This window comes from Leucoraja erinacea, chromosome 15 (assembly GCF_028641065.1).
Source record: "Leucoraja erinacea ecotype New England chromosome 15, Leri_hhj_1, whole genome shotgun sequence".
NCBI lineage: Eukaryota > Metazoa > Chordata > Chondrichthyes > Rajiformes > Rajidae > Leucoraja > Leucoraja erinaceus.
The window spans coordinates 20,790,705-20,817,028 of NC_073391.1; the positions used below are offsets into that span (position 1 = coordinate 20,790,705).

Consider the following 26,324-nt stretch of genomic DNA (forward strand, 5'->3'; position numbering starts at 1 on the left):
TCTGCCCCAGTCTGAGGTCCTGAATGCTCAGGAGCAGGTTTTTATCAAGGATCTCTCTGTACTTTGCTCCGTTCATCTTTCCCTCGATCGTGACTAGTCTCCCAGATCCTGTCGCTGAAAAACATCCCCACAGCATGATGCTGCCACCACCATGCTTCACCGTAGGTACGGTTTTGGCCTGGTGATGAGCGGTGCCTGGTTTCCTCCAGACGTGACGCTTGGCATTCAGGCCAAAGTGTTCAATCTTGGTTTCATCTGACCAGAGAATCTTGTTAAGGAGCCTTTTGGCAAACTCCAAGCGATTTGTCATGTGCCTTTTACTGAGAAGTGGCTTCCATCTGGCCACTCTACCAAAGGCCTGATTGGTAGTGTTGCAGATATAGTTGGCCTTCTGGAATTTTCTCCCATCTCCACAGAGGAACTCTGGAGCTCTGTCAGAGTGACCATCGGGTTCTTGGTCACCTCCCTGACCACGGCCCTTTTCTCTCGATTGATCAGTTTGGCCGGGTGGCCAGCTCTAAGAAGAGACGTGGTGGTTTCAAAGTTCTTCCATTTAAGAATGACAGAGGCCACTGTGCTCTTCGGAACCTGCAATGCTGCAAAAATTGTTTTATACCCTTCCCCAGATCTGTGTCTCGACACAATCCTGTCTCGGACATCTCTGGCCAATTCCTTCGTCTTCACCGCTTGGTTTTTGTTCTGGCATGCACTGTCAACTGCGGGACCTTATATAGACAGGTGTGTGCCTTTCCAAATCATGTACAATCAATTTAATTTACCACTTGTGGACTCCAATCCATTTGTAGAAACATCTCAAGGATAAACAATGGAAACAGGATGCACCGAAGCTCAATTCTGAGTGTCACAGCAAAGGGTCTGAATACTTATGTAAATGCGATATTTCAGTTATTTATTTTTAATTACTTTGCAAATATTTCTAAACACTTGTTTTTGCTTTTATATTATGAGGTATTGTGTGTAGATTGATGATAAAACAAATGAATTTAATCAACTTTAGAATTAGGCTGTAATGTAACAAAATGTGGAAAAAGTGAAGGGGTCTGAATACTTTCTGAATGCACTGTAGGACCTTTTCAGAATCCTGATCAAAAAAGAGAAGTAGTTGAACCTGGGTCTGGTGTGCACACTTTCAACCTCTGTACCTTCTGTTGGACAGGAGCAGAGAAGGAGGAATGATCGGGGTGGGACAAGTTTGTGATTATTTTGGCTGCTTTGTCAACGTGAAGTGTAAATGGAGTCAATGGTGAGAAGTTTCATCTGTGTGATGGATGGGACTATATCTACAAGTCTCTGCAATTACTTGTGGTCATGGGCAGAGCTGTTCCAAAATCAAGCTGTAAAGCAACCTGACAATATGCTTATATGTACCTATTCTGGTTAACATTTTTCTCTTCATACTCGTGCCTTGAATAGGATCTGCACAGACTTTTTCAATAGCTTTGGTTGAATTTTAGTTTGTTGGATCAAAATAGTTGCAGATCTTTAATAGGGCATTTTTTTTTCAAATGGGAAATTAAAGGAATGTTGTTATTCCTGTATAATTTACACTAAAATCCATTGTATTACATGTCTTGTAGAGATGAATCCATGATGTAGTGAACATTCCTTTCTTACAATCTTAATTCCAAATTGAGATGTAAATGACCGTTCACTTGATGATGGACTCCATTGTCAATTAATAGTTACTCTCTTGGCATGTTGGAGTTTGTTTTTGAAAGGAAATTGGTGCCTGCTCTGCAAATTTACACGATTCTGCAAGAAAAGCAAAACATTGCAGGTGTTGGCAATCTGCGATGGAAGTAACATTACAAGGCATATAGCTAATGGTTGAGATGAGAACATGTTAATTGATGTGCATTAAAAATGTAAGTAATAAAAGGTGAAATTGTACATAAAAATAAAGCAACGTTGGCCCAACTTGGTTGCTCATTGGTATTGTTGTAGGAAAGAGTGAACGGATCATTTCTAGTCTTGACAGTTTTCCTGATCTTCTCTAGGTAAAGGACTTGTACCTGCACACGCACATGTTCACTATTGAAAATGGACTCTTGACTCCAACACTGAAGGCCAAAAGATCAGAATTAAGCAAATTTTTCAAAAAGCAGGTTGATCGGCTCTACGAGAAAACACAGGGATAGACTCCAACTAGAACAAGACAATAATGTGTTCCTGTCCTAACCATGTCATCAACTTGAATGGAACATTGAGATGTAAACCAGAATGTTTAAACCAAATAAAAGATTTTTCCAAAACACACATTCAGTCGATTATTTTTTTCAGAGCACCAGGTTTGAGCATGGTATGAGTCCAGTTAAATTCATGACAAGGTTGAGACCCTTCTGGAATGTGTGGAGGGACGATAGCTGGTATAAAGGGGGCAAGAGCTGCATGCAACAGGTGTATTCAGACAAGGATCCACCCGTCGTTTGCCAGCTTCTTGCTCGCTCCCCCTCACCTCTTTACACTGATTATACCGCACCCGCCGTTCTTAGTCCAGATGAAGGGTCTCAGCCTGAAACATTAATGGTCCATTTCTTCCACAGATGCAACCTGACATGCTGAGTTCCTCCAGCAGTTTGGTTTTCTTTTTCACTCCAGACTCTAGTATCTACAGTCTCTGGTCTGAATTTAAAACTGTACTTTGCGATAGGCCAGAAGTAATTGACGTTAACTGACAGCCACAAGAAATGGATGAATATGATACATGAAATATATGAGCACTTAGGTTCAAATTTCATTTGCTTGTGATATTGAGTGCCAAAATTCTTCATCTACTTTGTAGATAATCTTTGCAAACACAGGTTTGGATGATGCCGTGCACTAGTTCCCTGAACACTTGACTGAACTTCAGTTCCAGATAGAGAACTGAATGACCTGATCCCATTTATCTGAAAGGTGTAATCAGCCTGAGAGGTGGGCCCCCTAGCAGAAGCGTCCACATCGCGGGGCTGGAAACTGGAAGTTTCCCGAGCTAATTCTGCTACTACCATCATCTATTGCGACAAGTGACGTCTTCCACTGATTGTCGCCAGAAGCTTGCGTCCGTTTTAGGACGGGATGATGACTGCGAGGCCAACATTTGTAACAAGATGGACACGAAAAGAAGAAGCCTGAGAGGTGGTTAAATCGTGGGAGATGTACCACTGAGGATCATCTGGAAATGATCCAGTGGCTTTTGGTTTTCTGTTGCAATAGGTTTTTGAACTGTTTTTAAATGCATCACATCATACAGCATGGAAACAAGTATAATGGGATTTGGGTAGAAGTTCACCCAGGTGGTAGGAGCAGAAATAGGCCATTCAGCCCATCATGTCTACGCCATTCAATCATGGCTGATCTATCTCTCCCTCCTAACCTCATTCTCCTGCCTTCTCCCCATAATCCCTGACACCCGTACTAATCAAGAATCTATCTATCTCTGCCGTAAAAATGTACATTGGCATTCTCCACAGCCTTCAGTGGCAAATAATTCCAGATTCACACCCTCTGACTAAACAAATTCCTCCTCATCTTCTTCTTACAGGATCGTCCTTTAATTCTGAGGCTACGACCTTAGAATGGTAACTTAATTTCTATCCTAAAGGATATAAAGAGGGGCAGCATAGTGGGCGGCACAGCTGGTCGGGCTAATGCCTCAAAGCGCCAAAGCCGTATCAACCAGCATCTGCAGTTCTGTTTCTCCAATAAAAGGAATACCGAATTTAAATTTCAAAACACTTAACTTTTTAGAATTTAAAACCAAATAATCTTTTTAATGAAGTTCAGACCCATTCGCTAAATCTGGAGGTACTTGACGCTGATGTGAAGCTCATGGACCAGTTAGAATGAAACCAAGATGGGAGCTGCAAAGGCGAGGTGGCCAGCACGTGATAGCATAAATGGTTGTTATAGTCAAGTGAAGACTTAAAAGTGGAGGCATGGATGTGGTAGTAGATCAGTAGTTGTATTTTAGCATTTTACTTATATTACTATCCCAATTTGTGCCAGGAAATTGTTTCCAAAGTTTCACAGTAAACATGGATCACACAAAACCATATGAAAGGGAAGACAATTTATTGTTTCAAAATTGCAAATCGCCTCTCAAATCTCTATCACCATAATTAGATTGTTTCATAAACATTTGAAAATGTAAAGGAACTTCTTTGATTATAAAAGACATGCAACTGCTTTATCAAAACAAGTCGATTCGAAATTAAATGTGAAAAAGAAAGCATCGGAAAAGAGATCCTGTAGAAGACCATCACCAACTCTGTTGTCAAAAGAACCGGTGCCAATAACTATCAGAAATTCTTTTTTTCCTCTTCTGTTCTTTTATCTGTGGCAGGGCCATTTAAGTATTTCTCAACACATTTTCTTGGGAACCAGCCTCGTTCATGCTTTCCAACTGTTTAAATACAAGTAAAAGATTATTGAAAGTAATTTAAATAACAATGTCATTACTTTTTGCAGAGATTCAAATAAACAGAAATGTTGCAATTGGACACATCTCCAGGAAACTGGGTGACGAATTTACTTACTATAGGCATTTTTCTTTAAGTTCTTGTCGCCATACATCCAGTGCCTGAAGAGAAATATTAATTTCTATTGAAAATGAAAATTGATAAATGAAAAAATACTCATTTTATTTTTTCACTTAATAATACAGGAGTCGCCCAGCATTACAGGAGGTTCACTAGGATGTTGCCTGTATTAGAGTGCATTAGCTATAAGGGGAGGTTGGACAGACTTGGATAATCGTCTCTGGAATGCCAGAAGCTCCCTACAGAAGAGTACAAAATTAAGTGAGAAATCTGTATTTTTTCTTCAGGGTGGAAATATCACATGTGAGAAGCATATATTTAAAGCGAGATGGGGAAGACTAAAAAAAGAATCCAGTAATTCTTTTGAGATCTTTTCATATTTACCTCAGCGAATGATATCCTGACAGCATCATATGTCCTGTCAGGGGAAGTTATAGAAACAGATACAATAACAACATTCACGGGACATTGAGACAGGCCCAAGATGAAGCAGGGAATGGTCCATGTGCAGGCAAGAGAATAGTTTAAATTGGCATCATGGTCAACACATACACTTGGGCTGAAGGGACTGTTTCTGTGCTGCACTGTTTCGTCTATTTTCAAATACAATTTAATATGGAGCTAGATTATCAGAGGAGGAAGAGGGCGGTGCAGAGAAGTTTATGAAGGGAATTTCAGAGCTCAAGCTAACAACTTGAAATACTGCAGTGATTACACGGAGTGATCAATAGACTAGAGTTGGAAGAGTGCATGCATCTCAAAAAATAACAGCGAGGGAGTAGTTTACAGGAGATAGAGAGGAGAGAACCCATGGAAGTATTTGAAAACAAAGATGAGAATTTTAGAACTACTAAAGTGTTTAATGGGAAGCCAATTTGAAGTTGACCAAGCTTCAATAAATGAATAGGGCTCGTCTCAACAGGCAGAGGTTTTGATCACATCTAGTTTACCTAAATTGGAGAATAGAAGGCAGTCATCTGGCCATGAATGACAAAAAAATATTTTCATTTCAAATCCAATGCTACATGTTCCATGACAAGATAAATTTTGCTCAACTTACCTCAAACCTCTTGTGGCCGAAACCAGTTCACCTTTTTTCAGCTGAATTCTGGGCTCTTCAGTACAAGGTGTGTTATAAAATGTTTTGAAACCTTTCGTTATAGGACAGCAAGCTCCATTGTAATCTTCAATCACTCTGTATTGAACCTGTCAGTAATAAGATTACAAAATCATGCAACTCACAACCATCACACTTTCAAATAGATCCCAGTCTGTCAATATAGCTACCAAGCACACTCAATTTACTTTGAAAAAACATCTGCTTTTGGTATAATAATTGAAGACAGATGTTACTATAGTCATACCTCAATGTCAACATTTACTTACACAAGCAAGCCGGGTGTTTGACAAGGAATTAAAATGTGTTCTACAGATTCTTTTCAATTTTTAACAATATGCTCTTACAGCTTCATGATTCAACTAAGTACCATGGCATTTATATTTCCCCGATTCAGAAAAGGGAATGATTTTTAACAAAACAATCCACCTTCAGATTATCATGACGTAGGATTATTCCAGTCCCGCTCCTTACAGTTGCCTGCACCAAATACTAACACTGTCCATCCATTACTTTCAAGGTTAAAGTAGAAAAATAGCTCTCAATAAAAACAAAATCCTAGTAATTACTGGGATCAACTTAAGCACTCAAGAAAGATTAACTACAATTCTCTTACTGCCTTGAAAAACTGAGCCTGAGTATTTAAAGTTGCTTGTTACTCCTTTTTATTGGTCTGCTATGCAAACTTGGACTCAAAACAATCCATCTACAAGCAAATCATCTTATCATTTCAAGAGGTCTGTGTTACTGTTGAAGATTTCAGATTAAACAAATGTGGGGAGTTTAATTACCTGGCAACAGATGATAGAAAAAAGTATATAACTCATTACTGCTTCTTCCCCCCCTCCCTCTGATTTTAATGACCAGGACACCATTTACTTCACACCTTTTTAATTACAGCAGTTTTTTTTAAAAATAATTGTGCAATAATATTAAATGCAATCATGCAGAAGTACTTATTGCTCAAGGCAAAACACAAATCAGGTAAGTTAGTGACCTGACAATGTCACCAAATTCTCTTACTTATGTCCATTGAACATATCGCAGCAATTCGGATCAGTCCTGGAGCCTCATTAATGTATTATCTATATTAACAATTTAGGAGATGAGGGCAGAGTGCAAGGTAGCTGACAATACAAAACTAGGTGGGGGTGCAATGAGGATGCTTGGACTCTGGTTCAATGGGGAAAACCTGGCAAATGAAAAGTTTAATGTAGGAATGTGCACTTCAAAGGTCATGCACTTCGGTACAAGGAATCAAAAAGTAAATTATCTAATTGGAGACTGGTGGATGGAATAGAAAGGGATCTAGGCATCTTGTTGCATGAAACAAAAAGCTAGTAAGTAGGTGAGCAATTAATTAGGAATGGTAAACTGGAGGAGCAAAGCATCAGCCAAAAAAACTGCTGGCAATGCTGGAAATGAATAAATCTCAGGATTTGCTTTTGACGGGTTCAATGGGGAAATTCAAGGGTTTAGAGAGTGGTTATTTTTCTAAAATACTATAGATTTTGGAATTGTTCCTGTGGATTGGACAAGAGCCAATGTGACTTCTCCAAATTAGGAAAAAAACACGGAAAATGTTGAAATCTGTAATGATGGATGTAGTAGCAGAACACCTTTAAAAGAACCGACCAAATTCAGCATGGATTTATGAAAGAACATGTTTAACTAAACTGTTGGTATCCTTTGAAGTTGTTACCTGTAAAATTGAAAATAGGGATTCAGTACGTGTGGATTTTGACTTTTTTTTAAAAAAAAGGGGTTTGATAAGGTCCTGCACTGGCCAGTCAAAATATTAGAGCAATGTATTGACATGGATTCAAATTGACGTACAGCCAGAAATTAAAGTGAGAATAAACTGACTATTCTCAATTTGACAAGACATGGTGACATACTTAGGGATCGGAACATTTCACAAACAATAACAATTTAGCGGGCTAATTTCATAATTCCTGATAACACTGAAGTAGGTGGGATTGAGAGTAAAGAGAGCTTCAAGGGGATATGAAATGCTGAGTGAGTGGGCATGAACATACTACTTCATGTACACAAGGTGAAGTGAAGATGAAAAAAAGTCAAAGATCACCTGTCCAGTTTCATATAACAGAAAAACTGAGAATTTGTTAAATGGTAAGGGACTGGGTAGGATTGATTTTCAGAGATCTGGGTGTGCTTTACCCCTTACTGAAGGTGCAGCATGGTTAAGAAGGAGAAAATATGGCATGTTTTCCTTTACTACAAAGAGATTTGAATGCTGGAGCAAGGAGCTCTTATTTACAATTGCACAGAGCTTTCTTGGACTGAACCTAAATTTTGCCTACATTTTTGGCTCATCACCTAAGAAAGGGTGCAACATAAAAGTTGCAATGATGATTCATTGGAATAGTCCTGGGTATACAGGTTTTCTGTACGAGGAGAGACTTAATAGGCAGGGATTGTATTCTCAAGAGTTTTGAAGAACAAGAGCAGATTTCAATAAAACATTCAAATTTTTTAAAGAGCTTGACAAGTTAGACACTGGGAATCTGTTTCTCTTGGCTGAGTTTAGGTCAGTGAACCATAGTTTCAGAATAAGGGGACAGAGATAAAAAAAATTCTTCAGAGTGTGGTGAGCCATTGAAATTGTCTTCCCCAGAGGGCTAAATCATTGTGTTCATTTAAAACACATTGGTAGATATCAATGGCATTAAGGTTGTGGGGTTAGTTGCTCAAAAGATGGCATGGAGATAGACCAACATGATCTTAATGAGCAGATGTAGCTGCAAGTCACGTTATCCAAATCTGAAAAATAACTATAGATTTCTCAACAAGTACAAATCATTTATGAAATCTAATTTGCACAAGGTACATCCATGAAATGCTGCCATCTGCCAAAAAAATGTGGGCATTACAGTACTTACACTTCTCACTCTTTTATCAGCTTTCTGCTTCAGCTGTTCTATCTGTAACAAGACAAAGTTCGCAAACACTGTCACAAATCAATTCATTCATTATTAACTGGTATTATTCAGAAGTCTTGAGAAATGACAACAAAATAAAACCATGTGCGATTCAAGATAAAGCATGGGTTAAGGTTCAAACATTTCTCTATATCCAAATTTCAAGGGACAATTGGTTTCTTTCTGATCTTTCCCATTTTTCATCCGAATACATGGAAGTATTTATTTTGCAATTTCTATCAGAAATTTAACCTTTAGTTTACTACTGGAAAAGGAATAAAATGTTTATGCATTACATCTCTGGCACTTTAAGTCCACAATTTAATATACAGCAAGCAATCGATTTTCAGCTGTTAACTCATGCTGTGTAGTCAGCTGTCAAATGGAGCTCAAGTGCAAGGAAAGGAACCAAATGAAGAGGTCACAAAGAGTTGCTCTCCTGTATTCCCCAATAGTCGGTTCAAAGAGAGCATGACTGTTAGCTCCTAAGCCGGTCGTCCCATGACCCATGTGCTATTAAAAACTGAAAGCCAAACAGGATATTAATATTAAACCAGCAACTTGGACTTGATTTTGCCAGTTGGGGAAACATCATCCTGTGAGCCACATGCCAAACCATTGGTATTGTTGAATAGTGAGATAGTGTATTATTTTACTGAACTTGGATAAGTAACCATCGCTGTTTTCTACAGTGCTTTAACGGCTAATTTGTAGTCAGCAAAGTTCCAAGTATAGCTTAGATGAAAAGAAAACATGGAACTGACCAGTGTATCTATGCTCTTAAAGAGATTGTGTTCAGGTACACAAGCCTGAATTTATCTGTATTCCTATGTTTTATTGATGCGTCCAAGGCATTTGATAGAATTAATCATGAACAATTGTTTGTAAAATTGCTAGATAAAGGTGCCCCTAAATTTTTAGTGAGAATTTTAGTGTTTTGGTATGCCCATAAAACGTTTCAGGTTAAATGGGACAATGTTGTATCTGCTTCATTCTGTGTTAGTAACGGAGGAATTTTGTCTCCTATTTTATTTAATGTTTATATGGATGAATTATCCAATCAGTTAAATAGGGTAAAAACTGGCTGTCTTGTGGGCAACACTATTGTTAATCATCTTATGTATGCAGACGACCTGGTCCTGCTCTGTCCATACAGTGCTGGGCTGCAGCAGATGTTGAAGGTGTGCTCTCAGTATGGCCTGATTATGACATAAATATAAGTGCTAAGAAAAGCCGCATAATGATGTTGAAGGTGTGAGGACAGGAAATCAGTTTGGCGATCTTGATTATGTCATAAAGTCCTCTAACGCTAAGAAAGGAAATTAAATACCCAAATCATAGTCATATCCGAAGCGCTGACGGATGACAAAGAAAGTGCTGTAAAATTTATTTTCCTAACATCTTTTATTTGGTTACACAAAAAAGTCTCTCGGGTGCAGCAGTGTGTGGAGGAAAAATAGGCAACGTTTCGGGCCGAAGTCGTGTCAGACCTTCTGAAGAATCGGCCTGAAACGTTGATTTCCTTCGCTCCATAGATGCTGCTGCACCCGCTGAGTTTCTCCAGCTTTGCTGTGTAACCTTCGATTCTCCATTTTCCCTCTTAAACACATACTTATAAGGAAGTTTTCTATGTGCTCTGACTCTGTGAAGTGTTCCTTGTTCAGAACCTATATCACACCGTTATATACTGCTCAATTGTGGTCTAACTATAAGAAAATGAGTATGCAGAGGCTCAAGGCAGCATACAATGATGCAATGGGGTTGCTGCTTCATGTCCCTAGGTGGCATAGTGCCAGTCAATTGTTTGTGTCCACTAGAGTGCCAACATGCGAGGCACTCTTAAGACAGCTGATGTTTAGTTTTATGTGTCACCTGGACAAGTCAGAGAACCACATAATTGAAGCCCTAGTCAGCCCTCTGAAAAGCTGCTATAGATTCACTTCTAGGCTTAGATGGCATTGGTGCAATAGCTTGGATATCTTATAGGCTAATATGCAATTTTTAATGTATTTTTTGTATCTCCTTATACTGTATGATGTGTTATATGGACCCGTGTCTGAAATAAAGCTTTATTATTATCGAGCAATAATCTGCATCATTGAACTTGGGCCAATTGTGGGCAAATGGGACTGGACATCATGGTCAAGTTAGGCTGAAGGGTCCTTTTCCCTGCTGTACGACTCCATAAACTTAATATGATTCAAGGTATTGAGAGAAGCTTCTGCTGCTTCAATAATGTGCCATAGATACCTTGTGGCAAAGAAAGTGACTGAAGTGAACCTTTAAAAGAGAATTGAACACTGCTGATCATGCAACAATACTGGTATAATTCTGTAATTAAGTCTGTCTACTGCAATGTATCATAGAACAACGCTCAAGCCCATAATGCAACACGAGCTAAGAGCATTACCATGTAGAGCAAGCCGATCAATTATTATACTAAACAGAATTAAAAGCACCATGACGTCATGGAATGACATTCATTGAAAAGTGCCCATATAGGCTTAAAATGATAAATAAATGCGCTGAATTTAAAAAACGATAATATTTTTTGAAAGGGCAACTACACTATCACTTGTTTTCTGAGCATTTTGTGCAATTTTCATTCAGTAATCTATTAAAAGAGAATTTACCGTTAATGTGTATGGATGGCAGCCTTCATGAACAGGCCAGACAATTCCATCTGTTTCAGGAAGCCCAGACCACGTGAACACCTGCCTGAAGTTCTTCCACTTGCTTCCAAGGTCATATGGAAAAACGAAGTGCTCACCAGTTTGATAATACTGGATTCTGTCTTTGGCCTATGAAAATTAGATTGCATTGGTAAATTTTGAAAACAATTATTATTGCATTGAAGGAACTTGATAACCTGTTTTGTACCATGGTAAAATTGGACAAAAACCAAAACATGGAGTTCCTTGGCACTTTGATAATTAATTTCTGAGAAAAATCTGTAACCGCCTTAAGTACTTCATTCTAAAACTCACACTACCAGCGTCAGAGATATATCATGTTCATGTCATAAGAGCAGAATTAGGCCATTCGGCTCATTGAGTCCATTCAATCAATCATGGCTGATCTATCCTTCCCTCTCAACCCCATTCTCCTGCCTTCTCCCCATAACCTTTGACGCCCTTACTAATCAAGAACCTTTCAATCTCCGCTTTAAAAATACCCAATGACTTGGCCTCCAAAGCACCTGTGGCAATGAATTCCACAGATTCACCACCCTCTGACTAAATGAATGCCTTCTCATCTCCTTTCTAAAAGGTACGTCCTTTTAGTTTGTGCCCTCTGGTCCTAGACTCTCCCACTAGTGGAAACATCCTCTCCACATCCATGTTATGCAGGCCCAAAATGGATGCACCCGATTGTAATAAAGTAAGCCACCAAAAATTCCAGTAATCTTCATAAGAACAGATGATACCCTGCATACATTTCCATTTGCCAGTCGTGATGCAATGGGTAAAGTTGCAGGATAACAACCAACAGTTCAAATCCCACAAAGTTACCCTAGGAATATAAATGGGCATGAAACTGACAAGCCATCTGGCAAGGCAAAATCTAACATTACATTCAATGGCATTATTATCCATCAACATCATTAATCACTACTAACCTGAAAGTTATCTACACCAGTCAATAGTACCATCGCTGCAAGAGGAGGGCAGAGACAGGATACGCTAAAACAAGCAACTTGATTACTGATGGCCTTAAACATTTCCCTTATTTTCATGATGTAATGGCAAATTTCCGACCCTTCCAATGTCCAACTTTAAGAAGCCAGCTACAGCAGTCTTCAGATTCCTCCATGATGAGAAATAGGTGATCAGAGAATTTGTGGGGTTCAATGGATCCTTGACAATGATGTTCATAGATCAGGAGACAGAAGACTACACTTCTGTTCTCATCCAGATCCAACACTCAAACAACTGGATACCAACCAGGACAAAGCATTCCGCCTGAATGATACACCAGCAACCCGCCAAGAATTCATTCTCATCATCAGTAGCTTACAATAATTGCAGTGTATCAAATACACCACATAACTCACATAGGCACTCCAACAGCACCCCCTAACCTTGGTCATGTACCACTAAGAAGGATCACCATTACTGCAACTTGGATACATGTTACTATTCTTTCTTTGTCATTGGCTCAAAATCTGGAGCTCAAGCCATGAGCAGTTTGGGAATACCGAACAAAATATACTTGGGAAACAGATTTTAAATAGTTCTTTATAAAGACTTTCTCTGGGATTATTGAGCACATTAAATTATTCAATAAAATCTTACGTTGGTCAAATTATAAAAATTAATAGACTACTTTGAAAGTTAAAGCAGTCTATTTTTTTTTAGTTCATGCCATGTTAAGGGGCATATCAACTATCATTTTTTTCCAAATTTTATGAGGAGAGTTTACAAGGGACTATTCAAGAAATGGTGCATCTCTTCATCCATTCTATGGGATCTAATGTAGCAACATATCAAAGTGACATTGGCAGTATAGAACTGAGTGGGGCCACAACCTACCTTTTCTTCTATCCAAACTTCAATGGATGTTTTGTTTCTAAGAATCACTTTCATCTAGAAAAAGAGAGAGCAAGCAGTGAACCCAAATATTCACGCAAAATATCCAACAATGTTAGAGATTCTATTGAAATAGAGGAATATTGTTGCTTTTATAATAGGCAGCAAATTCCTGATGGCGTTCAGGGACTGGGTAAAATATTTGCAATGGGAATTAATTAGCTTGCTGGAAACACTGGCCTTAACAAAATTTAGCTCCAACACAATATTCTACGAATAAGCAATTTCTTTCCGTTCCCTATTCCGCATCTAACTATATTTTGGATTCCTTAATTTGATTATTCCTCAAAAATGTGCGATTTCTTGGATGCTGATAAATAATTAAATTGCATTTATAATGTTAAAGAATGACTTTAATGGGCAACTAACATTAAGAATATAACCTTCTGGTTGGACGATACATGTCAACATGTAAATTGGTTAAAAATGGAGAGGGAAGATTGTTTGCCTTTTAGTATAGGCTCGATTCTCCCATCTCTAACACATTTGAATAAGTCAACGTATAAGCAAAATCCGATAATACATAGTACTATCCATATCTGGAAACAGTTCAAATTCAGCCTTAAATTGAGAAACATGTCTCTCCTTCTTCCTGTTGCAAACAATCCCTTGTTTAAACCGTCTACTTTAGATATGGTGTTTGTTCAATGTAAGAACCTGGAAATTAATACTGTGGGAAAGATAATACTGTAGAGATAACATAGAAAATAGGTGCAGGAGTAGGCCATTCGGCCCTTCGAGCCTGCACTGCCATTCAATATGATCATGGCTGATCATCCAACTCAGTAACCCATACCTGCCTTCTCTCCATACCCATGAAAATAAGAAGGGGAATCTCTTTTCTTTTCAAGAACTACAGGAGAAATATCACTTGAACGCCAACATTTTTTTTTAAGATACCTTCAAATCCGAGATTATGTGAAAACATATACACAAGACTCTCCTCTTATGGGTCCAGATATATTAGACACTTGTTTGAATAGACATGCCGATACAAGTAAGTTGATATCTTACATTTATAACACTCTCCTAAATATTGATACCCCACCTTCTGAGATTTATAGGCGAGCATGGGAGGACGAGCTGGGTTTACCCTTTTCAAAAGATATATGGGAGGAAAGCCTACTGTACATACATTACTATTCTTTAAATGTCAGACATTGCCTGATACAATTCAAAGTATTGCATAGGTTATACTACTCAAAGACCAAATTGAATAAGATCTTCCCAACTGTCTCCCCTCTCTGTGATAAATGGCACCTCCAAGAAGCTATGCTACCCCATTCTTTTGTATCCTGTATTAAAATACAAAATTTCTGGATGGGAATATTCAATACCATTTCTAAAACACTCAAAATTCAATTGGAGTCAGATTCAAAATTAATAATATTAGGAATGTCAGAGGGCTGCCCTAAGTTAACGATATTCCAAAGACGTTTCCTTGACTATGGTTTAATAACTGCGAAAAAACCTATACTTAAATTCTGGAAAAAGATAACAGTTCCCACAGTGAAGATGTGGATCACAGAAATGACCGAGACACTACATTTAGAAAAAATAAGGCTCGTTTTGTCTGACAAATCAGACCAATTTTCCAAAATATGGTCTCCTTTCATTGAATTTCTTCAACAACAGAATGGTTAAACACTAATTCAAAACCGATGCTAGGGTCGGGTGAGCGGGCGTAGGGAAGGGTAGTGGGATATATCTCTGTTGTTTTTCTCTCACTTCTTTGTTAGTTCAGGGGTTTTTTCTTCTTTCTTTTTCGTATCTTTCTTCTTCCTTTTCATTCTTTCCTTTTTACTTTTTTCCGATTCACTTAACAGTTTATAAAATGTTAAAACTGAAGCTGTACGAAAATTGTATAATTGTTATGTCAATTACTTTCTCCTTGTACAATTGCTTCTAATAAAATAAATATTTAAAAAAAAATGACTTTAAAATAACAAGTTAGCCATGTTCATTCAATGTGACTGGGTCCAAAATGTCCAACCATATATTTTAAAGCATTTCAATCCAAATTTTACCTGAATTATAAACAACATTCCAACAGCAATTGTTGTACCGATTGCCAATCCTAAAGCAAAGAGAGAGGCAGCAAATCCATAAATACCAAAAGGAATGATGAGCTGTGGATTGCTTCGAGTCATGCTCATATCAATTTTTACAGAACTCCAACCAAATGATATCTGCAATAAATCACACATAAAGACTGTAAATAGAGACATAAATGCAAACACCTTACCAAGTCACTTTTTCAAATCATAGAACAACACTGACAAGAACAGGCCCTTCACATGACAATGTCCACAAGTTAAACTATTTACCTCTGCCTGCACGTGATCCATATCCCTCTATTCCCTGTATATGCATGTCTACCCAAGACTCTTAAATGCCACTCCCTTTTCTGCTTCCACCATCCATTCACCCACCCTCTGAAACAAAAAATTGCCCCCTACATCATTTTTAAACTTTGCCTCTCTCACCTTAAAGCTATGCCCTCTAGTCTTTGACATTGATCCATTGACGTTTCCACCCTAGGAATAGGGTTTTGTCTGTCTACACCTATCTATACCTCTGATAATTTTATATATTTCAAACTGTTTCTTAGCGTGATATCTTGAGATATATTTGGAACAAAATGATGCTTTACTTACCCTGTTATAAAGCTGTGTGTACATGGTCATGATTAAAATCACAGAAGCATGAATACAACCCATAGGTGCTAATATCAGGAATAAGGTAAAGTAGCCATGGTTAAAATTACCACAACAATTATTGATCCATGGACAATGATGATCCATCTTCATCACACACCTAGGAGCAAAGAGAGAACCAAGAGAATATCAAATGCAATTCTATCAAAATAAGTAACTGATATGGTCAGGAACAGGAATTTTAAGTAGGTATGTTTACCATATTTTTATGTTTAATGTTATAAAATTTAATTTGCTTATATTTTCCTTGATAGATCTGAACAATTCAAGCAATTCATTTGAAATTAATAGCCATCAGCGGTTAATCAAAAAAAGCTTGACATTTCACCTCAGTCATTTAACCATCAACAACAATTTTTGCTTTGTCCTCATTTGAATATCATGTAGCAAAAAAAAGCAAAAGGGTGGTGGAACTCAGCATCTGCGGAGAGAACAGACGCATCGTTTCGGGTCGGGACCCTTCTTTAGCCTTAATTACATCTTTGCATCTTTGGTAGCAATTCTTTTATGCAATTACGTTTCTTCTGGAATTTCTTTGATTTGCGGGCAATAATTCTACATCCGTGACTCCTGTTTTATACTTAACTGCAGATGAGAATATTCACTACGCGCACTATCAAAAACTAAAACTTAAAAAACACACCAATTTGCCTGTCACCAAAAGCAAGTATATTTCCCTGCATATACCCTATTTCTGGTTAAGTTTACAAGTTGCACCATGATTTTCGACATGCTGTTCTTTAAAGGTTCTTCACAAAACACTTAAGAGTAAAGTACAAGAAGAGGAAACTTTGGTTATAAAGGCAAAAGTTTTGATTTTGCATAGGAAAACCTTGATTTTACTTCAGAGTCACGTGAGTGACTACGTGAAGAACCCCGCTAGGACGCATGCGTGTCATATCGCTACACGCATTGCAACGAGTCACAGCAGGGGGAGGACGTCCACTTTAGCGGCAGAATCAAAAAGCCGACAACAGTAGGTAAGGGATTCTGTGTTTTTCCAACTTACTTTGCAGGTTGGAAAATGGACAGAATGACTAGAAGGAAGGTTGCGAAAAAGCTGGAGGGGGAGAACCGCAGAGTTGTGGGCAGCCAGCAGCAACAGCAGCAGCAGCAGCAGTCGACGGCACGGGAATCTCCCGAAGTGGAATCAGCTGTGCCCGACTTCGCTCCCGCACCGGAGAAATACACTCCTGGGCCGGGCGGGAAAGCGAAGCAAAAGACGAATCGAAAGCCAGACTCAGACGAGTCTGACTTTGAGCAGCCGCGAGCGACCAGTGCCCGTGAGCACCGGGGTCGGTTGGAGCGGCTGCAGGATGACGAGCAGCCGGGAGCGGCCAGTTGCCCGAATGCATTAGAGCCGGTTGGACCGGCTGCAGGACAAGGAACAACCGCGAGCAACCAGTGCCCGTGAGCACCGGGGTCGGTTGGAGCGGTTGCAGTATAACGAGCAGCCGGGAGCGGCCAGTGCCCGAGAGCATTGGAGCCGGTTGGACCGGCTGCAGGACGAGGAATAACCGCGAGCAACCAGTGCCCGTGAGCACCGGGGCCGGTTAGAGCGGTTGCTGGAGGAGATCCTCCAAAGTGGCAGACTCCGGGAAATGGAGGCTAGCCACAGTGGGCAATCAATAAGCCCCACAGCGGTGTGGGGCTGCATAGTGTCTCTTCCTCATCAGAGGTGAACACGGAGGATCAGTCCTGGGCTGACCCTGAACAGGGCAGGGAATGCGTGCCCTCCGCTCCCACCCTTGATCATATCCCGAACTGGTATCTCTTCTCTAATCTTACTATGTTTAGTCATTATAGTTATCTGTGATTCCACACCGTTGCTTTGAAGAATGACACGCATGCGTCCTAGCGGAGTTCTTCAAACTGGTAAGTTCTCGTTTAATCTTACTATTATCTTTTGTAATTGTCATAGAAGCTAGGAGTTACTATTACTTTTCAAGGGAACAGTATATATTAAATAAATTTATGTTCAATAATCCTACTATTCAATGCTTTGCATCGGTAGATCATAAAAAAGAGAGAACTCAGTGACATGATATCAGGACAATAACCTCCCCCTCAATGTCAGCAAGACGAAGGAGCTAGTTATTGACTTCAGGAAGCATGCTGGAGTACATGCCTAGTCAGCAATGGTGTGGGTGTGGAAATAGTTGAGAAATAGGAAATAGTTCCTTGGCATTAATATTTAAAAAGATCTGTTGTGGACCAACCACACTGATGTGATAGCCAAGAAGGCACACCAATCCTGAAACTGTTGAAGGAGACTGAGGAAATGTGCATGTCTCTTGTGACTCATACTTCGAACACATAGAAAACATCACAGCTTGGTCAGGACAGAGCTCTGCCCAAGACTGCAGGAAATTACAGAGTTGAAGATGTAGCTGAGTACATCATACTTCCCACCATTGACTCATCTATACTTCATGCTGCCTCAGAAAAGCAGCCAACATAATCAAAGACCTAATGTAATAAAAAGGAACAGCAGATACTGGTTTATATCAAAGATTGACATAAAATGCTGGAGCAACACAGTGGGTCTGGCAGCATCAATAGAGAAAATGGATAGATAAATTTCGGGTCAGGGCCCTCTGCCAGTCTCTAATCTTCAGTCTGAAGAAGGGTTCGGACACAAAACGTCACTTATCCATTTTATCCAGAGATACTGCCTGATTCGCTGAGTTACTCCAGCGTTTTGTGATAATCAAAGATCTGTCCCAGACCTCGGCCCCTATCGAGCAGAAAGTACAGAAGCTTGAAAGTGTGTAGCACCACTCAGGAACAGCTTTATCCCCGTCTTATCAGGCTTTTGAACAGCCCTTCCATAAGCGAGGGTACTGACTTATTCACCTCTACCCCACTAAGGACATTGAACTTTGTCTCTGGAACTGATGTGCTGCAATGCTGAGAACTATATTCTGCAATCTGTATCTTCCCATTTGTTGTATCTATTGTACGCGAGTTTGAACTGATTAAATCTATGTTTGGTATATCGGATCTGTTTAGTCTGCAAAACAAAGCCTTTCATTATACCTCGGTACATGTAAGAATAATAAACCTTAACCCATATTCTATTAATGGATTTGTCTTTTGCACAAAATGCTAATTTTGTCTTCTTTTGCAATCTTCATATAATTAAGACAGCTGTCATTTGGCTTCCTAATTACAAGCTACAATGTTCCTCTGAATACCAACCTCCCATTTTCTCACTTCATTCTGCCCCTCTTTTACCAAATTAGATGGTTTTCACATAATATTGTGTCTATCACTCTGTTAACCGATCCATGCCTATTTACAGCCTTCCTTGTAGAATTCAATCAACCTGAAAAATAACCTACTCATTCCAGTTTTGAAAGTTAACCAATACCCAGTTAATGGTTCTTGTAGAGCACTTCTAATGCTTTTTGAAAACTCAGGGATATGACATGGACTGATTTTCCTTAAACTAACCCACCACGTACTACCTTAAAATAGTAACAGAAGTGCCAACTATGATTTCCCAGTTAAAATACATACCGAGACTGCCAATCGCACAATTTATTCAGTGCTCTGATATCATTGTAATGAATTTTACCACCCTCCCACTGCTCAATAACCCCATTATTCAGAAGAGGGGCAATGTATGCTACCTTCCACAATGCAGGAGTTATGCTAAAATACAGGCAAGACCAAAATAATTGATTGATTACTTGCTTATCCACTATGGAAATTGCGAAGAGCAATATATTTACTCAAGTAGTAAAATATTTGAATTTTCTACTCTAAAGCACCATGGATACTTGGATCTCAGTATCTGAGCAAATTTAAGACTCAGACAGATTTTAGACAATAAAGAGATTTAAGATTTATTGGTACACCAGTCATTGAAAGTAGGCATGCAGGTGCAGCAGGCAGTGAAGAAAGCGAATGGTATGTTAGCATTCATAGCAAAAGGATTTGAGTATAGGAGCAGGGAGGTTCTACTGCAGTTGCACAGGGTATTGGTGAGACCACACCTGGAGTATTGTGTACAGTTTTTACTCCAAATCTGAGGAAAGACATTCTTGCCATAGAGGGAGTACAGAGAAGGTTCACCAGACTGATTACTAGGATGTCAGGCCTTTCATATGAAGACTCGGCTTGTACTCACTAGAATTTAGAAGATTGAGGGGAGATCTTATAGAAACGTACAAAATTCTTAAGGGGTTGGACAGGCTAGATGCAGGAAGATTGTTCCCGATGTTGGGGAAGTCCAGGACAAGGGGTCACAGTTTAAGGATAAAGGAGGGTGGTGAATCTCTGGAATTCTCTGCCACAGAAGGTGGTTGAGGCCAGTTCATTGGCTATATTTAAGAGGGAGTTAGATGTGGCCCTTGTGGCTAAAGAGATCAGGGGGTATGGAGAGAAGGCAGGTACAAGATACTGAGTTGGGTGATCAGCCATGATCATATTGAATGGCGGTGCAGGCTTGAGGGGCTGAATGGCCTACTCCTGCACCTATTTTCTATGTTTCTAAGAGATGTGGGGACTGGCAGGAAAATGAATGAGGTACAGGGTTACCGTGATTTTGTTTAGAGGAGCAAGCTCAAGCTACATAACCAGTTCTACGTTTAGTTATAGTCATCAGGTACCCAATTATAATCGGGCTTAGCAGATAGTTAACAAAAATCTTTGTAAAGTTTCAGAATTTACACGTGGTACAAAATTATGAAATATTTGAAGAAAAAATGACAGAACAAAATAGAAATTAAAGTTTTATTAAAACAACTTTGTTTTCAAGGGGCTCTATTGGTCCAAAAGGAGGCAATAATACTATAGTTTAGGAATCCAAAGTAATTTTCAGTCTTCTAAAATTTACACCTGCAAATTTTGTTCATAGAAACATAGAAAATAGGTGCAGGAGTAGGCCATTCGGCCCTTCGAGCCAAAAGGTTTAAAATTAATTAGTCTGCTCAGTGCATTTTTCATCTCACAGTATAAATTCAATTATATTTACGGAACAGAATAAATAGGATTGGCCTTAAAAAAAGTTTAAATTACAGGACATGTATAGTTTTTAAACAAACAACTATTTTGACAGGCTCTACAATAGTAAAGCTCAGGTCAGTGATTTTGTTCTAGAGTCATTTCAGTTTGCAATATTTTTCAATTACTTTATTTTCATTACACCTTAACTTCCATAATGTCAAATCAAAGTTTTGAAATACCATTTGTTTCGCTTGCATAATTTTGTTTTTAACAAAATGTTATACGAGTGGCTTTATTTTCAATCTAAACATTCTGAAAAACAAAAACATTCTAAAAATTGCGTAAAGCTGAAGGGTTTGTCTTCATCTCCAAAATACTGCATTTTTGTATAAATTAAGTGTTTCACAGTGTGTGCTCGTGTGTAAAGTTGTCCAAACATACCTATTACATTTTCGGCAATGATGTGATCGGGGTGCCTTGTAACCATGACAGATTCTGCAGTTCTGAAGATACATTGCATCATGAAAATTTTCCTTGAAAAGATAAGATAATTATTATAATAATCTTTCTATTTTAGTGAATTAAAAAAATAAATGAACAAAATTCCAGCAATGGAAAAAATAAAGAATGAATGAGGATGATTCAGTGAATGCACATTGGTTTCATGGGATATTAATTGCCTGCATCACCTAGTGTGCTATTTTAGGTGACAGAACAATTGCTTCCAAAGTAGGGCATGTAAATATTTACCATGCTCAGCAGTTATGTTTACACCCTTTGCTTCTGGCCACCTCAATTTAGAATATAAAGTCCAATGGCAGGTGAAATACAGCAATATTAATCATTAGATTACCAGGTGCTAGAAAGCGATATATTGAACACTGTTTTTCATGACTGCTGGAATCATTTCTGAATAAGACAAATCTAGTTCTACTTTTAAGGCTAGAGTTTATAGGCTGATTGTGCAAAAAGTCACAGACAAATTTCTTGGTTTTGTTAGCAGTACATGAAGTCTATACTAAGAATCTGATGCTAAAATTAAAATAACGTCATTTCAATATATTTTCCCTTTATCTCTCAACCCATACGTCAGTCATTCGAGAATATGTGCCTCCTGTAATATGTATTCCTGTAGCTCCTGACTAAAGCAAAAATATAGTGTACCAAGCAGATATAACACCTTGTTCAAGAAGGAACTGCAGATGCTGGAAAATCGAAGGTACACAAAAATGCTGGAGAAACTCAGCGGGTGCAGCAGCATCTATGGAGCGCAGGAAATAGGTGACGTTTCGGGCCGAAACCCTTCTTCAGACATAACACCTTAATTGGGAGTGTAGGAAAGAACTGCAGATGCTGGGTTAAATCAAAGGTAGACAGAAAATGCTGGAGTAACTCCTGACCCGCTGAGTTACTCCAGCATTGTGTGTCTACCTTAATTGGGAGGCTATTTTGTGAATTTTAACAGGGCCATAACCCTTCTACTCTAGAGGTCCTGACGATAAATAACATCAGAAACTGCTGCATGTTATTAAGGCATCCATGCAAGCAGTTGGCTTGCATCCGTGCAAGCAGTTAGCAGAAAAGCTCTGAAAAGCCAAGGATTAGCTCACAAGGTGAAGAATGAACGAACAAGTAGACTAAGTCCACTAATCCTTCACTCTGACTTTAACACTTGATGTGTCAGTAGTGCATCATGGTACATTTTCAACAGATGTGTAACAATATAGACACAATTGTTTCAGCTAAGTATACCATACGTTTCTGAAGTCAACTACAGGAAGCTCAGACATCTCATACTTTAAGTTCCGATGACTGTTAAGGGCACAAACCTTAGATGTGTAGTAAATGATGTACAGATACACACAAAAAAGATGCTTAAAGAATCTAGCATCTACAGCTATAACCATTCAAACTCTCACTCATAAAATTACCATGCACTAGTTAATACAATAGTAGCAAATAACTACTGTCAATAAATACATTCTTCACTAAAAAAAATACATAATTTCCTTACCGGCTTCCATCCAATTGGCACATAACCAGGGCCAACAAACATTGCATTAAAATAATTGTAAAGTATAAGAACTGTCCAGTTTATCAACATAATGAAATTTATACTTCCACCTGGAGTATCGAGGGGCCAATACCAAAGCACTGAGTCTATAACGGCCATTGATGAACATACTGTAATCACAGATATGGCTATAATTGGTCCCCAGTGACAAATTCTTTTCAGTTCATGAAGATTTTCAAATCTGATAATCGACCACATGGTGCTTGATTGAAGACAACGACTTTGTAGTGATACATCAAATCACATAAACCAGGCTAAACGTCACTCCATGCCCGAGGTCGGGCAAAACATGATGCTTTTGTTGAGAAAATAGATTTACGAAAAAAAACGCCAGCTTCAGTTTTCGCTTCCAGTAAATTCATCATAGCTTTGATTTATTTCCTCGTCCAAGTCATAACTTATCGCTTGGTATTCCCACATGCATTGCCAGAGCCATCCTAGAGGAACACAGACCAGGAATTAAAACTTGTTCTAAAGTTTTCTACGGCAAAAAAACAATTGCAGACTTCTACTTTATGTTTTTAAAAGAAGAACTTACTCGAAAAGTCACGCCACTTGATTGTGTTTTTTTTTAAATTTCCGGTCGTAAATGTGGGAAGAAATGCCAATGGCGATGGGAGCGATTGCAGGACACAGGCGGTATCATGTGCGGTGGGTGGGGATGGAATGGGATGGGACAGGTCGGGGCTGCGATGTATCGCCGGCGACTCAGTAGTGGCTGCAAATCGCCCGCTTCTGTGCATCAGCCGAGACTCCGCAGCGCGACTTCCTCCTTCCGTGCACCAGGCTCCGTGCGTGCCCCGGGAGTGAATATGAATCTTGCCCGCACGTTACGTGGGGAGGAGGCGGCGCTCGGACCGACGTCAGGCACTGCCCTGCCCAAAGATCTTATAGCGCTATAAGATCTTTGGTCCTGCCCTGCCCGGCACGGCCTGTGGGACAGACTCAGCTTCAGCCTCCGAGCTGCAGTCAGATCCATCGGGCTCTGACCAGCTCCTGCACAAAAGCGAGATTACACCACAGCCTTTGCAGAGCACTGATTATCCGAAGAAGGGTCTCGACCCGAAACGTCACCCATTACTTCTCTCCAGGGATGCTGCCTGTCCAGTATTTTGTGTCTATTTTTGGATTAAACCAGCATCTGCAGTTCCTTCCTATACTTATTATTCCCTTCATGTCACCCCATCGCCGGGAGATGTTGCAGCGAATTCTGGACGCAGCCCAGCCCATCACACAAACCAACCACCCTTCCATTGAAGGTAGACACAAAAGGTTGGAGTAATCAGCAGGGTCAGACAGCATCTCTGGAGAAAAGGAATAGATGATGTTACAGGTTTTTAGTTTAGAGATACAGTGCGGAAACAGACCATTCGGCCCATTGAGTCCATGCCGACCAGTTACCCCCGCACATTATCACTATCCAACACACAAGAAACAGTTTTTTACTTTTATACCAAGCCAATTAACTAACACATCTGTACATCTTTGGAGTGTGGAGGGAACGGAAGATCCCGGTGTAAACCCATGCAGTCACAGGGAGAAGTACAAACTCTGTACAGACAGCACCCATAGTCAGGATGAAACCCAGGTCTCTGGCGCTGTAAGACTGTAACTCTACTGCTGCACCACTGTGCTGCCCACTGAGTCTGAAGAAGGCTCGACCTGAACCGTCACCAATTTCTTTTCTCCAGAGATGCTACCTGTCCCGCTCAGTTACTGCAGCTTTTTGTGTCTTATCTTCAGTTTAAACCAGCATCTGCTATTCCTTCCTACATACTCCCTTTACACTTCACACTGCCTTGGCAAGGCCACCTGTATAATCAAGGACAAGTTTCGCCACATTCACTCCCTCTTCTCCCCTCTCTTATCAGGCAAAAGGTACAGAAGTATGAAAACACACACCTCCAGATTCAGGGACAGTTTCTTCCCAGCTGTTGTCAGGCAACTGAGCCATCAACAACTAGAGAGCAGTCCTGAGATACTATCTACCTCATTGGTGATCCTCAAACTATTTTTGATCGGACTTGACTGGCTTCATCTTGCACTAAACATTATTCCCTTATGTGTAGGAAGGAATTTCAGATGCTTGTTTACACCGAAAAGACACAAAATGCTGGAGTAACTCAGTGGGACAGGCAGCATCTCTGGAGAGAACGAATGGGTGACGTTGAGTTACTCTAGCAATTTTGTGTCTATTATTCCCTTATTGTGTATCCGTGAGTGGCTCCTTTGTATGGTCTTTCCGCTGACTGGATAGTACGCAACACAAGCTTTTCACTGTACCCAGGCCCTATCAGAGTGGCCCTCATGCCTGTCTGCTTCAAAGTGATCTTGATTTGTGGGCCTCTAAAATTGAGGTGCTCGGTTCTTTGTCCTTGGTCCTCCAAAATATTCCAAACGGAATTTAAAATTCAAATTGGCCTGGGCCTCAGTTCATCTATGACTGTACCTCCATACACGTGACGAGAAACTAAACTGTTTGTGTTTAAGTAGGAACTACAGATGCTGGTTTAAAATCTGAAGACAGACATTACGCCAAAAAGCTGGAGTAACTCACCAGACTGACAGGCTGGCATCTCTGACTGTCTTAGAGTCTCGACTGAAACGTCAACTATTTACTCTCTAGAATTTCCATTGAGATGCTGCTTCCGAAACGTCAACTATTCCTAAGGGTCTCTCCAGAGATGCTTCCCGATGTTAATGTCACCCATTCCTTCTCTAAAGGGGAAATCCTTTTAAAACCGAGATGCCTGTCCCGCTGTTTTACTTCACGCAGCATTTTGTTTGTCTTTGAACTGTAGAAGTTCGGGAGAAGGAATCGGGAGAAGAATGGAGAGCAAGGGAGAGACAAGACTTTGCCTTCCATCACAGTGAGGAGGAGATTCACTGTGATGGATGTTTGTGTAAATTGTGTTGGTGTGTGTCTGGGTTCTTTTCTTGTATGGCATAAGAAATCAAATTTCGTTTGGACTTCATTTGAGGAACACACTCGATTCACAGTATTGTGTTGTGTTGTCTTGTGCAAAGATGTTAGAGCAGATCTTTGGTCTTGTGTTCCCACAGCCGCTCTTCCCGCCTCACGCTGCCTTCAAACTCGCCAATGGCGGCGCCTCACCAATGGCTGCCGCGCGCCGCTTCCGCCGCTGCCGGCGCCTCCCACTCACTCACTCACTCACCTCGCCGGCGCCCACTCTGTTTACATTTGGTCGCCGGCCTTTAATGAGCTCGAGTCCTCTTCCCTCATCGTTTAAATAATGTAAAGGGCGCAGTTTGTGTCGCCTGTCATCGAGCCGCCTCGGGGCCTGTTGCTCGCGGAGCTTCAGTGGGTGTCACGGCCGCTGTGGGAGACAGTGACGGGAATTTTCCAGAAGCCTCGGTGACACAGGCCGGA

At 39.9% G+C, this 26,324-nt stretch overlaps 2 protein-coding genes across 4 annotated transcripts in view; one reads left to right on the plus strand and one right to left on the minus strand.

Moving 5' to 3' along the window:
- acsl5 (acyl-CoA synthetase long chain family member 5) overlaps nt 1-2,272 on the plus strand; it is a 50,554-nt gene extending 48,282 nt beyond the window's left edge. For both annotated transcript variants that reach the window (XM_055646846.1, XM_055646847.1), the window contains exon 21: nt 2,019-2,272. In XM_055646846.1, coding sequence (XP_055502821.1) covers nt 2,019-2,159 — 141 coding nt within the window. In that variant the 3' untranslated portion in view covers nt 2,160-2,272. The remainder of the gene's footprint in view (nt 1-2,018) is intronic.
- Nucleotides 2,273-4,057: 1,785 nt separating this feature from the next.
- Nucleotides 4,058-26,247, minus strand: zdhhc6 (zinc finger DHHC-type palmitoyltransferase 6). Of its 2 annotated transcripts, none has more exons than XM_055646880.1 (11): nt 26,110-26,247; nt 22,874-23,370; nt 21,301-21,392; nt 15,847-16,006; nt 15,217-15,378; nt 13,133-13,186; nt 11,234-11,401; nt 8,562-8,603; nt 5,602-5,747; nt 4,539-4,582; nt 4,058-4,405 (listed from the first exon to the last, which is right to left on the minus strand). In XM_055646880.1, the coding sequence occupies exons 2-11, from the start codon at nt 23,129-23,131 to the stop codon at nt 4,302-4,304; spliced, it is 1,230 nt and encodes a 409-aa protein (XP_055502855.1). In that variant the 5' UTR covers nt 23,132-23,370; nt 26,110-26,247; the 3' UTR covers nt 4,058-4,301. The 2 variants fall into 2 exon arrangements, with proteins under 2 accessions (XP_055502855.1, XP_055502854.1); XM_055646879.1 differs by lacking the exon at nt 26,110-26,247 and adding an exon at nt 23,472-23,711.
- Between the last annotated feature and the right edge of the window lie 77 nt (nt 26,248-26,324).